This window comes from Peromyscus eremicus, chromosome 2 (genome assembly GCF_949786415.1).
Source record: "Peromyscus eremicus chromosome 2, PerEre_H2_v1, whole genome shotgun sequence".
Lineage (NCBI taxonomy): Eukaryota > Metazoa > Chordata > Mammalia > Rodentia > Cricetidae > Peromyscus > Peromyscus eremicus.
Window position 1 is genome coordinate 62,006,294 of NC_081417.1, and position 14,481 is coordinate 62,020,774.

At 52.2% G+C, this 14,481-nt stretch overlaps 1 protein-coding gene across 1 annotated transcript; it reads right to left on the reverse strand.

The window, feature by feature from the left end:
• Nucleotides 1-2,342: 2,342 nt before the first annotated feature.
• Nucleotides 2,343-11,875, reverse strand: Nol6 (nucleolar protein 6). The gene is made up of 26 exons (XM_059255725.1): nucleotides 11,795-11,875; nucleotides 11,129-11,329; nucleotides 10,928-11,044; nucleotides 9,872-10,051; nucleotides 9,442-9,610; nucleotides 9,072-9,206; nucleotides 8,819-8,973; nucleotides 8,614-8,734; nucleotides 8,341-8,399; nucleotides 8,159-8,260; nucleotides 7,875-7,990; nucleotides 7,600-7,777; nucleotides 7,354-7,476; nucleotides 6,973-7,121; nucleotides 6,793-6,868; nucleotides 6,441-6,581; nucleotides 6,207-6,324; nucleotides 5,977-6,131; nucleotides 5,707-5,870; nucleotides 5,282-5,434; nucleotides 4,991-5,088; nucleotides 4,134-4,258; nucleotides 3,935-4,024; nucleotides 3,427-3,621; nucleotides 3,221-3,322; nucleotides 2,343-3,032 (listed from the first exon to the last, which is right to left on the reverse strand). The coding sequence occupies exons 1-26, from the start codon at nucleotides 11,846-11,848 to the stop codon at nucleotides 2,883-2,885; spliced, it is 3,426 nt and encodes a 1,141-aa protein (XP_059111708.1). The 5' UTR covers nucleotides 11,849-11,875; the 3' UTR covers nucleotides 2,343-2,882.
• Between the last annotated feature and the right edge of the window lie 2,606 nt (nucleotides 11,876-14,481).

The following is a 14,481-nucleotide window of genomic DNA, read 5'->3' on the forward strand; positions in this document are numbered from 1 at the left end:
GAGCAGTGTGTGAGAAGGAGTGGTATGGCTCCTTGGGTTTCTGAGATCTGCTCTTCTTTCGCCACTTGGGCATGCAGAGGGCACTCAACAAAGCTATTGTTGTATGCCTTCCATAGACGGCAAGCGTGAGCCAAGCCAAAGGGAAGCCCAACTCCTGGTGGGTTCTGGTATCTATAGGTCCTAGAACCACCCGCCACAGACCTGCCTCCTGCCATAGACCTCCCACCCCCCATGGACCTCCTCCCCCCATAGACCTGCCTCCCGCCATAGACTTGCCTCCTGCCTTAGACCTGCCTCCGGCCATAGACCTGCCCCCCCCCCATAGATCTGCCTCCAGGGCACACTACCCACACCTTCCTCCAACTGAATCATCCAGAGCTGGACTTATACAAGGGACTGAGCTGCCCTGGGGGATGAAACTGAACAGTTTTGAAAAGGGCCAGCCGGTTGTGATTTTCCCCAGAGCCCACAGCAGAATTGTGCAGAAACAGGCCAAGGAACCAAGGGCAAGAGGGGCAGAGACAAGCTAAGGTCAACCCTCGACCACCACGGGCTTTGTAAGGGAGGAGGTTACAGCACACAGATGCTTCTTCACAAATGAACTATATAACAGAGATGTAGACTCCAACCAATTCAATTTCCTGTGCTAATTTCAAGCCTGGGCCGGGCTCTGTAATGACAGTAGGGACAGGAAAATGGAGACAGGAGTTCCTTTCTTCACACAGCTTCTCATTATGATGGAGCTCACTGGTTATCCATGCCCCACTGGTCCCACCCAGCCCTGAGCCTGATTCCTCATTCAGAAAGGAATTAAAAATACCCCCCCCCCCCCCGCCCCGCAAGACAGGGTTTCTCTGTGTAGCTCTGGTTGTCCTGGAACTCACTCTGTAGACCACGTTGGCCTCCAGCACACAGAGATGGGCCTGCTTTTGCCTCCTGAGTCCTGGGATTAAAGGCGTGCACCACTGCTGCCTGGCCAAGTACCTCCTTTGTAGGGCTGGTATGATTATATAACCACACTTCTACACATAAAATATGAAGTCAAGCCAGGCATGATGACATACACCCATAATCCCAGCACTTGGGAGATAGAGGCAGGAGACTCAGGAATATTTGACACCAGACTCACCTATACAGTGAGTTCGAGGCCAACATGGGCTACAGAGGACCCTGTCTCAAAAGACTAAGGAAAGGTATGGAAGCCAACACCTAACAGTGTAACAGTGTATGATATATATATGTGTGTGTGTGTGTATATATATATATATATATATATATATATATATATACACACATATATATATGTTGTTGTTGTTAAGATTTATGTATGTATTTTCTGTACATGGATGCTTTGTCTCTATGTATGTCTGCACATCACAAGAGGGCATTGTATCCCATGGGACTAGTTTGAGCTGCCATGTGGATGCTGGGGATTGAACTCAAGACCTGTGCTCTTAACTACTGAGCTGTCTCTCCAGCCTGTTCTTTGTTTGTTGGAGACAGGATTTCTGTGTAGCCCTGGCTATCCTGGAACTCACTCTGTGGACCAGGCTGGCCTCGAACTCACAGAGCTCTGCCCGCCTCTGCCTCCCGAGTGCTGGGATTACAGGTGTGTGATACCATTACATAGTCTAAGGTTTTCTTTCAGCACCACTGGCCTGCTGAAGGCATGGTCCACAACTCCTTGTGGCCTTCTGGTGGTGGCCCTGGTCTCCACCTGCCTGGGCTGGGTGCTCCTTTTACACATGTCTGTCTTCTCCCTGAGCCCCATCCTTGGTGCCACGAGGAGCACCAAGTCATCTGTGTGCAGCATGCTCTCTGTCCTCACGGAGCTTTCTCACAGAGCAGGCTAAAATCACGAGAAAAGACAAGTCAGGTGCCCAGAAAGCGTTAGGTAATTTAATTTTAAATCAGAGTTCAAGACAATAGAAGGTGCACACTCGTATGCACGACTGGATGAACACAGTGACCTCGACAAGGAGCAGTTGCACCAACAGCTCACAAGAGGACACCTCAGGCCGGGGTGAGGGCAGGGACTAGGAGGGGTGCTATTTGAGCTGACTCTAAAAACGCAGCCAGGATTAGGGGAGGGAAGCAGGGAGCGGCTGCCAGAGGGGTGTGGATCAGGCTGAGAGGCAGCAGCCTGCCTCCCTCAGAGCTCCTGGAGAGCAGTTGTGCAGCACAGTAGTGGGGAGCGAAAGGCACTGCAAAGGAAGGCCGGACTCACACGGAGAGGCCGGGCGGCAGCACCCAGTGCTTTATGCATTCCTTCCGGACTGGAGGACCCCCTCAACTCCACACGGAGGCCCTGTGGCCTGTCTTTTTCCACTGTTACTGTGCTGGGAGGCAGTAGCGTTAACACAGGATGGCTCTGTGCCTGTTCAATGGGTTCCACTCACACACACAGTCCCCTTTCCACTGTTCAGTGCTGGTGCTGTGACCCTCGGGAAGGGACACAACTTCTTTGGGGTCCTATCTGAAGGCCTGAAAGGCACACTGCTATCTGGGCACGTGTGTCCCGCCAGTGGGAAGAGGACCTGGCCTCCACCACAGCTTCAGCTGTTTCAGGAAGATGAAGATGGAGAGAAAAACAGTTCAGGCTGACTCAGGACCAACAGAACAGGCAAATGGAGCTGTGGATTCAGTTCCTCGGAGCTGGTGCTCCTCTTCTGAGACTCTGACTGGTCAGGTCTAGCGGACACAGGACCCCATAGCCCCTGCCCCAGTGCTAAAGCACCAGACTGAACAATCTGGCAGGGCCTCCTCTGGGGATGATCAGTGTTCAGGTCAGTAGGTGTCCCTATTGCAGTGGCTGCCTACTGACATGTTGCTCCAGAGGTCCAAATCCCACAGTCCACCTACTGCTTGTCACAAAGTTGGAATCACACAGTCCACTTCTCGCTTCGGGCCTCTACAGCCTGTACCAGGCCTTCACCCAACACAGCAAAGTCCTCCAAGATTGCTTCTATGTTGGGCACCATCACAAGCTCCCCACCTCGAGACACTACCATGCGTCCCTTTATGTTGGAGGCCTGAAAAATCAGAGAATAAATTTGAGTTGAAGTATCACAAAGGCACACACTGAGATGCAAGGTTGAGGGCAGTATAGACAGAGAGATGAGCCCCTGCACATACTTGACCCAGGGCCACACAGAAATGCATACTCACAGAGAACCACATGTACATGTCAGCAACATGTGACAGTCACTGGTCAGCATACCTTAAAGGGCTGGGGCTGGAAGCTGGCGGGCTTCCAGAGGACACCGATCACCTCTCCACCATGCTGGTCATAGAAGAAAAGTGCCAGATCTTCAAAGGCCTCCTAGAAAGGACAGAACACAAACAAGATTACATTAGGCACCTGGAACCTCCACGGCTCTGGCTCCACTGAACACTCCCCAGGCCGACCAGTCCTTTAGAACTTACCCGGAGCTGTGCCAGATAGAGCTGAGGGGGATCATAGCCCAGGACGGGCATCAGAGATGAAGGCCCTGGCTCACTGAGCAGACCACGGGAGAAGGAAGCAGCTGGAGGGTCCACAGCTTGACGGTGTCGCGGAATGTGGCGGGGAGTCAGGTGGATCAGTACATCGTACATGTCGAAGGGTGGCCGGAACACTGTCTAAGGAAGCCTTTAAGTCACCCTTCCACGACCTCATTCCCATGCATCTGGCCATCCATTATGGGCTTGTGTGCCCACAGGGAGGTGAGAACAGCAAACCCCACAGAGGGGAGCAGCAAGGGCCAGCTGGAGTCCAGAAGCAGAAGCAGAAAGGATGCCCAGGATTTCCACCAGGCTCCACCACTGCCAGGCACCACGGCAGCTTCAAACCTTCTCTATATTATGTCTCACCAAACAGAGCAACTGGGTATCCTGAGAAGCCCTTGAACCATGGACTTCTGGCCCTAGGAGTTACCCTGAGTCTGATGCTTACCCTAATGTCCCCAGGACCCCGGGGATCCATCAGCTGCTTCTCTAGGACAGGGAGGGCCTCAGCGGCCAGGATCACGAGCTGCTGAAGGATCTGGGACACAGAAAAGTCACAAGATTGATCATACTTCTCCTAGCTTGGCCTGGGTCTTTCTTCTTAGTATAAAAAAAAATTAAATTTAGGGACAGGTATGGGGTTGAACCTGGGCAGAAGGTCTATCCTGCGTCCACACAGAGCTTCTGCGGTCCTGGGGAGTAATGATGACCATGACTGGGAGTTGGGTCCGAGCTGCCAGGAAATTACTTCGAATCTCTACCTGCTCCTCAGCTAGAGATGACAGGGGATACTACGTCAGCCTCCCCGAAAAGACCTTTACTGCCCCAGGTCCTCCCATGGTGTAACCAGCAACTGCCCATCACAGGGATTTTCCAATACCCCTCTCCTAAAGGACAAAGGTTATAAAAGGGACACCATACGGGCCTTAAAGGGGTGGGGTGTTAATCTCCCAGCTTCAGCCCAGAGGCAGAGTTTTCCACTGCTTATCACCCCCAGACTAGTCTCTAACTTACACAAGCTGAGACCTGCCCAAGGCCCCCCTCATCCTGGGCTCTCACACACCTGGAGAATTAGGAACCCGACACCCTGTTCTCTGAGACCCAGAGCTCCTAAGATTACAATGGGAAATCAACAATCCCACCCGCAAGGTGTGGGCACCTAGTCTCACTTCCTGCCCCCTCCCCCGCCCCGGCACACAGACCTCTCACCTAGTATTCAAGAAGCCTTCCTCTGCCCTCCCCTCTCTCCACAGCCCCCTGGGTGGCGTGCTTACCATCCCAGTCCATTTTGTCATGGACCACCACATGGGCAAAGCTCTCTAAGCCAGACTTAATATGGGCCTCTTCCTCCTGACAATTCTCTTCCCCAAGGTAGACAGTAGCTTAGACACCTGGGTGCGGGAGGCTTCCCTGACAGAATTCCAGGCAGACCCCTTCTGTCTTACTGTGTGCCACCCATAGAGGGGAGTTCTTCCAGAAGTCTGATCTGAGTCCTACCACTTACCAGTCAGTTCACTGTTGAGGTTGACAATGAGAGGGTTGTTCTTCCAATCAAAGGTAGATACCAGATAAAGGAACCGAAGAAAACCAACCTGGGGGGAGCTGAGTAGACAGAACAGGAAAGAATCAGAGGCCTGATGTCCCCACCAAGCTTCCCATAATCCCTTTGTAGACTGTGGGAGGTCTGGGTGTCTGAAAATGTCCGATCAGGTACTCAGCCACCCTCCCCCATTTAGAGTAAGCACTGCATCAGGAAGGACAAGTTCCTGGGTAAGGGACATGTTGGCGGAATTACCTGGGAGAGGTGAAGGGCTCAGGGTGCAGGAAGAGGGCAGCAGCCACCAGATCCAGGCTCTCATCCGTGAATCCCTCACCCAAAAGCTGGGCACGCACCCACCGCTTGGCCAGGCGAGCCACAGCTGAGAAGGCTGGGTGCTGTTGCTGGAGTCTGGGAGAGGCAGGAATGGCATTGGGAGCCAGGAACTCAGAGCCCCAAACAGTATGTCAGCCCCCTGCCACAGTCACTTGGCCTCTGCCCTAATGTGTTCATATGTTATTGAAGGTTCTCCTGGCAAATACCTGGGAGACTGGTGCTAACGTATTACCATTTGACAACTGAGGTATTATGCTATCTGGCCTCTCCGAGTCTGGGAGGCAGGAGAGCAGAACGGGGGCAGCAGAAGGTCTACATCCACGAAGAGCTTATGCATGTAGCCTTACCCATGCAGGGCACTGGTGAGCAAGGGCAACAGCTTGGTGTCTCTCTCAAGGCGGAGGGAGGCAGGGGTGTCTCTCATGGAGATCATCCCCTCAGGGCTCCGCACCTCCCTCAGGATCTGGGGCTCCCGTTGATAGGCCACTCGGATTCTGAACACAAACCCATCCTGTGGGAAGATGTGGCAAAGGCAGTGATGTCAGAACTTGGGGGTGCTCTGCTGCCTGCATCCCCAGAGCCCGCTCTTTGTGATGTCCACCCCACTCCAGCCTGACCTTGAGGACGTCCGTGTGTGTGGCAGTGGCACGGCACTGTAGCCCATGCTGCTGCGTCAACACTTCCGCCAGGCGCAGCTGGAAGGCGGCTCGCACCCGCCGCACGGCCTCCGCATCCTGAGGCCACTGCCCACTGCCCTCCAGGTGACAAACCACTGAAGAAGAGAAGGGTGAGAGATTTAATACTGCCGCCTGCTGCCTCTCCCACCCCCTCCCCAACACCCTCTTACCCGGCATAGGCTCCACATAGGCCGGGCAGGGCTTGTCCAGCCGGGGCAGCAATGAGGCCCGCTCCTGGAGATGCTTATAGAAGGAATGGGCTGGTCGAACTGGGGCTGGAGGGAAGACCTGTGGAAGAGATGAGGGAGGGAGAGCCCAGAGACAGGAGGTAAAAGGATGAACACTGAGTGACTGGAACAGAGGAGCGGTGGGAGGCACCAACCGGACAGGACTCCCCACCTTACCTCTGTATAGCGCAGCACTGGGTGAGCTCCCTGAACAGCAGACACAGTGAGTGGGAGACCCTCTAGTCCCCACAGTAGGCGGCTGAGGTCATCATAGCAACGCACAGCCAGGGCCAGGGCCTCTTCACCTGTGTTGGAGAGCTGATGAAGAGAAGACACTCAGGAAGACGTCTGGGTCTTACAAAACCCCAGCACCACCTAGGATCCTGCCACGACTCAGGCTACTGCAGGACCAGTGCACCCCCTGCTGGACACAAGCAGATACAGCCTAGCCATGGTAGAAAAGGGCTCTTTCCAGTCTCGCCATGAGGCATTACTCCACACTCATTCACTTCAGAGCCCAGGCTCTTACCTCTTTTGGGCGCTGGATCAATGCATCGAGAAATCCGCCCACATAGTGGACACAGGTATCTGGGATGTCAGCATGGCTGAAGAACACAGATACAGTGAGGGGATCAGGGGCTATGCCCATCAAAAATGGCTGCCCTGCCTGACCACAGCAGCTTCCTGACATGAAGATGCTAACACTCACAGTGCCAAGAGGTGGGTGACCACCTGGTGAGGAATAAGGCGCTTCTCGGACATCGAGGCTGCCTCCCAGACCACAGCTTCCCGGATGGCTCCATCCTGGAACCGTCTAAGTTCTGAGCGGGATCCCCAAAACTGACGAAAGTCAGCAGCCTACGGGAGAAGCAAAGGACAGAAGGAAAGATCAGGAAAGAAAGACTGAGCTGGGCTGTAGCACAGTGAGTGGTAGAGTACTTGCCTTATAACATGCTCAAAGCCCTAAGCTCGGTTCTAAGCATTCAAGTAAGATACAGGCTGACTCAGAAACCTCCATGACAGGCCTCAACTTGGTTAGCATGAGGATGACCCACCCACTCCTCCCCATGGACAGGCTGGGGCTCCACACCTCAGGCTGGTCAGCCTCAGGACCAAGATCAAGAACACTGGTCAGTCCCTCAGGCCGGAGGAGCAGTCCCAGGGTCAGGGTCCCAGAGTCCTTGTGCTTCGGTGGATCTTGGCTGATATCCCACTGTCGAGTATAAAAAGGTTGAGTTCAACCCCAAAGTCCCCCAGCCTAGAAACTAACCAGCCGGGTAGCCTGTCTTTTGTGTCCCTTGGGACCCCACAAACTCTCCATTCTACATGGTCTCACCTCGGGGACTGGAGGCCGAGAGTGAGCCAGAAGGTGCAGCCGGGAGCCCAGACCCTGCTCCAAAATCGTGGTTAGCGGGCCCAAAGCTGCTGAAACATAGTCCCCACCATTGTCCTGCAGCTCTGGCCAAAGCTTGAGCCGGTGACATGCTGCCTGCAGACGACTCAGTGGCCGGAGACTGGAGGGAGAGGACAAAAGGGACCAATCAGGACCCACTAGGTCCTTGACTCCTCCTCTTCCTCAATGACCCACACCCTGCATCACCCCAAACTCACTGGACAATGTGGTCGAAAGCCCGGGTCATGGGTTTGGGAGTCATCAACAGCAGCTGAAATCCATCGTCAGCTTTGCTGTCCAGCAAGGCCATGGACAGCTGTGCCTCGTGCTGCACCTGGGCCACAGGGTACAGGAGGGACCACAGCTGTAACCCTCATTGGCTGAAAGCGTCACATCTGACCTTACTTCTTTGGAGAGGCGTGTCTGAGGCTCTGGTACTGACAAAGGAACAGTGTCTGAACTGGGTCCTCTGGAGGATAGAGGACCAGGAGCCCATTGGTACCTGCTTGTAAGTGGGGGCTGTCACATCAGCACAGAGGTTGAGGCGGCCTGTGGAGTCCAGGAACACAACTGGGAAAACCTGGTGGAAGTCAGCCAGGACTGGCTGGGAGGCAGAGAGAAGCCAATCAGGACTCAAGTTTACCTTCAGGCCTCCTGGCACAGACCTGCCCTTCCCCAACTCACCAAGGAGGGATCTGAACTGGGAGATAAACTGATCCCATTGACCGTCAGATCTGTACTGGCTAGAGTGAACCAGAGAAGGTGGGCGTGTTAGAAGGTTCTTCCTGGGACCCTGCCATAGTGAGCCCTCCCTCTCCTTCCCTCCCTCAGCCCGGGTGGCTACACCTGCTTGTCTCAGACCGTTTTCTCATCTTTGGTGACAAGGAACAAGCTCTGGAGGAATGAGAGGATCCCTGGGATAAGGAACCCCTGGCCTCTCCAGTCCAGCCGCCTTACCCAGAAACTGCAAGACACTTCTCAGGACCTGGTAGCTGCTCATGGTAACATGGATCTTGTGTTTAGACACCAGGAAGGCAACCAGCATGGAAATAAGGAAGCCATTGAATCCACCCAGGCCCTGAAAGAGACATGACAGAACTCAGCTCAGAAGCAGCCCACCACACTATGAGGTGAGGAGACCGGGCTACCCCCGCCAACTCACCTTGTCCAGCTCCCGCTGCCTCAGCCAAACCTTCAGAAGTGCTACACCGTCCTTCAGCCCCTGGGCAGAGCCCAGCACGGTTGACAGCAGGTGCATTTGAGACTCAAGAGCTGTATCCTGCAGGATCCATGTGTTATAGTGGGGTGTAGGGGGCTCTGGGTTGGCTGTCAAGGAAAAAAATAGAGGCTGTGAGGAACGAAGCCTCCACCAAACCCCTGTCCACCAACACATTCCAACACCAGTGGCCACTTACCGCTCTCTGGAGCACTGTGCCCTTGGTACCAGGCAGAACGCACGTTGTTCTTGGTTGGCAGCAGGCGGCAAGGGCGCAAGAAGTCCAGAGGAGGGCATGGGTGCAGACGTACAGTAACCAGGCGCTCATCCTTCCCTGGGTAGAGACAAGGAATACTGACATTCTACAACTCCTGGGACCAGAGGGATCCCCCTTACCACCCCTTCATACCTGGAGACCCAGAACTTCCTGTCTTGGAATTTGAGACCAATGCCTCCCACCTTGGCCTTGAGACTTCCATTTCTACTCCTCTAGACCTTCTGACCTTGTGACCCCACCCTCCAGCTCTGCCACCCCATACTGTGCACTGAACCCCGTGTGTGGCTCCCACCATGTGGCCGCAGCAGCAAGGAGGGCTTCAGGTGGCAGCCCCTGGTGTAAGAGAAGCGGACACTGCCGAAGAGTGGATCTCGGGCCAGGTGGTCGGCTAAGTGAGCTAGGTAAAGGGCTCGCTTGCGGAAGTAGCGCTGGTTCAGCCCATCTTTGTCCTGTAAGACTTCCTGGAGGAGTCAGGGAAGAAGAGAGAAGTCAGACATGTAAGTGCTCACAGAGCTAGGGGCTAGGTCGAAGTGAAGCTTAAGTCCCAGGGCTTCTTCAGCGACTCAGGAATATGCCTAAACCAACAGGAGCAACACATCCCATTTCCAGACAAAGAGCACAAAGTCCCAAAGGGACAGTAACTGGACCAAGGGCTCCCTCAGCTACATCTAAGCTACCCTTAGAGTGGTGGGCCTCTATGTCCCCCAAACCATGGGCCTTACCCTGGGCATGGTCAGCGCCACATCCACATTGATATCTGGTCGGATACAAGTACCCAGAAGGTAGCTGCCCACAACAGTGATCTGGGATGGAGGCAGGAAGCGGAAGGAACCCTTCACAGCATACGGCACTTGGTGTAGCGGCACTCGAACCCCAGCTGGCAGCCATGACTGGTCAGTGAGCTGTAAGGACAGAGAGGAAACACATGGATTCTACTGTCTTCCTCACAAACCCTCACTGTCTAGTAGACAACATACCAGTATGTTAAAAACTAAACTCTCAACCTTCCATAAACATCTTCTCCATGAAGGCAATTTGACTCACAAAAATATTTAAGCCACCATGATTTAATTCTATTATTACCCATTTTCAGCATTTGGGAAGGCAGGAAGATCAGGAGTTCAAGGTTTCCCTTGACTATATAGTAATCAAGTTCAAGGCCAGCCTCGACTATACAAGACCCTGTCCCAATCAATACATGAAATAAAAATATCCATGCTGGGCGGTGGTGGCACACGCCTTTAGTCCCAGCACTCGGGAGGCAGAGGCAGGCGGATCTCTGAGTTCGAGGTCACCTGGTCTACAGAGTGAGTTCCAGGACAGCCAAGACTACACAGAGAAACTGTCTCAAAAAACAAAACAAAACAAACAAACAAACAATCCATTTTTGGTTGGAAGTAAAGGTTCACAGCTGCAATCCCAGCACTCAGAGGCTAAAGTAGGACTGCCACCAGTTTGAGGACAACATGGGTTACAGAGTTAAGACCCTGTGTTAAAAACCAAAATGTGGCTCAGGCCCTCAATCTCAGTGCTTGGGAGCTGTGGCAGGACTACTAGGAGTTGAAGGCCAGCCAGGGCTACATAAGACCCTGTTCAAACGAACAAAATCCTATAAAATTTGTACAAGACATACATATGGTTGTTGAGTGATGAATACATGGACAGCTGGTGACCTGGTTCAGTTTTCTTGCAGTGACAACCATTTCCCCAGCACCCCACTCCCTTGGGAGAACAGCAAACTGTCAGATGCCTCGCTGTTCGCCAGTCACCTGTCTCACCTCTGTCTCAGGGACTGAGGGCACTCTCTGGATCCGCTGCTTGACCTCCTTCAGGAAAGCATCAATCCTCTCTTTCTTCTTCTCTGAGAGTCTCACTTCCTTCAGTAACTCCTCCACCTGTGAGAGAGGGAAAGGGGAGAACCTGTCAGCCTCAGGACCCCAAGTAAGCCCCTCTAACCTGTGCCCTGGTCACCCAAGTACCTGTAAACGAAGCAAGCTGGAGTGGAACAAGGTCTCAGTCTCCCGCAGGCGATTCAGCTCCTCATTTGTAGGCTCCTTGTACAGGTCTGCCCGACTGAGCTTCACTGGCTGCAGGAGGCCTTCCGCAGGTGGCTCTGCTTTTGCACGCTTTCTTGAGGTCCCCTTCTCCTTGCTCACGCCTTCTAGGGCAAGTCCCAAAATCTATGGCCCGAGAAGGAAAAGCCAACATGAAATCGTGGGTATCTATCTCAGCTTTCTAAAGGTTGTGGGGAAAGTATTCATCTACCCCAGGTCTTCCCTTTCAGTGGGCATCAGATTTTATAAAACTCGGGATGTCCATCATCGGGATGAGTCTGACAGCACAAGCCTGCAGTCCTGCGTGGACCCGGCTGAGTCAGTTTACTGCTCACCGCCTTAAGCAGTGCCCCAAAGCCCTCGTGTTTTCAGATCCCACAAATCTTCTGCTGCGACAGGCTTGCGGCTTTTTAAATATCATCTCCACCCCTGCTCTAGTCAGATCTTGCCAGGCCTAGCTTCCAAACGGTTCCTCCAGAACGGGCCACCCTGAAGTCCCTCACAAGCTAGCTGTCAGGCCTGACTATCTCAGGGTCTGTAGCCAAGAAAGCACATTTTGAGACTCTCTTCCACCTACTGAGATCAACCAACCTCTGGCTCCCCTGCTGCTCCGCGTAGCTGCTCTCCGGCGGGGGCCGGCCCCATCTCCACGGCAGACCACTCTGCCGCACTCGGGATTCAAGCCGGATCTACCGCGCAGCTCCCACGTGGGCCGAAACGCCAACTCCGGGGCTCAAACTCCTGTCACAGGCTCCACCCACTGCAGGACCATTGGGCTAGTGCACGCCGTCTCGCTCACTATTGGTCAGTTCTCCGCAGGGGTCCGCCCATTGTGGGAGGGACCACAGGAGGTCCTCGAATTTACAGCCTCTTCGCGACACTAGACCGGAAGCGCGTTTGAGTCCCGCTGGTCGCATTCTTTCCTCACTTCCCTCTCTGGGAAGGGAAGGGTGGGGCTTGCATTGGCTTCCGGTGGGTTGTTTTTTTTTTCTTTTTTTGTCTGTTTATGCTAGTGGTTCTCAGCATCTAACTTATGTGTCTATGAGCAAGTCATGTGATTTCTACCTCTAAAATATATCTTGAATTTGTTTTTTCTGTTTCCACAGCCAGTGTTAGTTCAAGTATCTAGAATTCTAACATAGCTTCTCTCCAGCTTTTCCTTCTTAAAATATAACAATTCAGACACTAAATGTTTAAATACAGAGCCATCGTAACAGTGAATTTCTAAATACTTTTCTTTTCTTTTTTCTTTTTTTTTTTTTAAGATTTATTTATTTATTATGTACACAGTGTTCTGCCTGCATGTATGCCTGCAGGCCAGAAGAGGGCACCAGATCTCATTACAGATGGTTGTGAGCCACCATGTGGTTGCTGGGAATTGAACTCAGGACCTCTGGAAGAACAGTCAGTGCTCTTAACCTCTGAGCCATCTCTCTAGCTCCCTCTAAATACTTTTCATCTTCATTCAGTGTTAATATTTCACCAGATTTACTTTACCTTTATTAACATTATTTTACAAAACCACTTGGAATGGGGCATGAAGGCTCATCCCAGACATCCCATTCACGAGGCTGAGCCTGAACTACTTATGAGGGAAACTCTCAAAATGGCACTTTGGCGTCTACCTTTTAAGACCTCTGATCTAGGCTACCTAGGCTACGTGTGATAGTGCACGCCTTTAATCCTAGCACTTAGGAGGCAGAGGCAGGCAGATCTCTTTGAGCTCAAGATTAGACTGGTCTACACAGGGATTCCAGACCAGCCAGGGCTATATGATACCTTGTTTCAATAAATAAAATAAATTGGACACAGTAACCCATATTTTTAATCCCAGCACTCCAGTGGAGGGATAGATGCACTCAGGGGGCAGAGGCAGGCAGTTCTCTGAGTTCAAGGCCAGCCTAGTCTATGTAGGGAGTTTCAGGCCAGCCAGGACTACATTGTAAGATAAATAAGGTAGAGCAGAGGGGAGTAACCGGAAGGAAAAGAGGTTAAAAGTTGGCACCTCAGGACATATGAGACCTCTCAGTGGTAAAAGCACCTGCCTCTATGCCCTGGGACACACATGATGGAAGGAGAGAACTGACTCCGGCAAGTTGTCCTCTGACCTCCACATTCATTAGTGTGATACCTGTATTCCTTACACACACACATACACACAGAGAGAGGGGGGGGAATTAAGGGAGGAAAAAAGAATTTTGGAAACAAACAAACAACAACGAAAAGAATTCTACCCCTGGAGACACGGCCAAGGGGTTAAAAGCACTTGCTCATGGAGAAGACCTGGGTTTGGTTCACGGAACCCACACAGCACTGAGGCTCACAACTGCTGTAACTCCAGGTCTAGGAAATCAGATGCCCTTCCTTTGGCACCAGGCACTCCCATGGTACACATACCGACATGTAAATAAATCTCTCACTCTGTACGCCTGGATGCTCTGGAACTCACAGAGATCCACCTGCCTCCTGACTGGTGAGATTAGAGACATAGGCCATGCAAGTAATTTTATTTTATTTTATGTGTATAGGTATATACATATTCTTCCAGTATATCTGTGCACCATGTATGTGCAGTGCTAGTGGAGGCCAGATAACTCATTGGATCCCCGGGAACTGGGGAAACAGATGGTTGTGAGTCAAAATGTAGGTGCTGGGAATTGAACTAGTTCCTGTAGAAAATCAGCCAGAGCTCTTAGCTGCTAAGCCATCTCTCCAGTCTTGAAAGTAAATCTTTTAAGCTGGGCGGTGGTGGCACACACATTTAACCCCAGCACTTGGGAGGCAGAGACAGGCAGATCTCTGTGAGTTCAAGGCCAGCCTGGGCTACAGAGTGAGTTCCAGGACAGGCTCCAAAGCTATAGAGAAACCCTGTCTTGACAAAACAAAACAAACAAAAAAAGTAAATCTTTTCAATTTATTTTTGTGTATGCATGTGTTTGTGCCTGGGACAGTTTCTATGTACCGTCTGTGCAGGAACCCTTGGAGGCCTAAAGAGGGTATTGGATTCCTAGAAGTGGAGTTACAGGCAGTTGTGAGCCCCTGTGTAGGTGCTGGAGAAAGAGCCCAGCTACTCTCAAAGGTAGTAAGTGCTTTTAACCACTAATCCCTCTCTCCAGCTACCTGTACGTAAATCTTGAAGAATAAAATAAAAGGAGTATGTGCCTGAACTTTGTGATAGAGTTTACACTTTTCAGTTAAGAGGCCCTGAGTTAAAATTATTGTAAAAATAATGATAGACATATAAGAAATGTCAAGCCCTGTACTTGGTGTCTAGGATA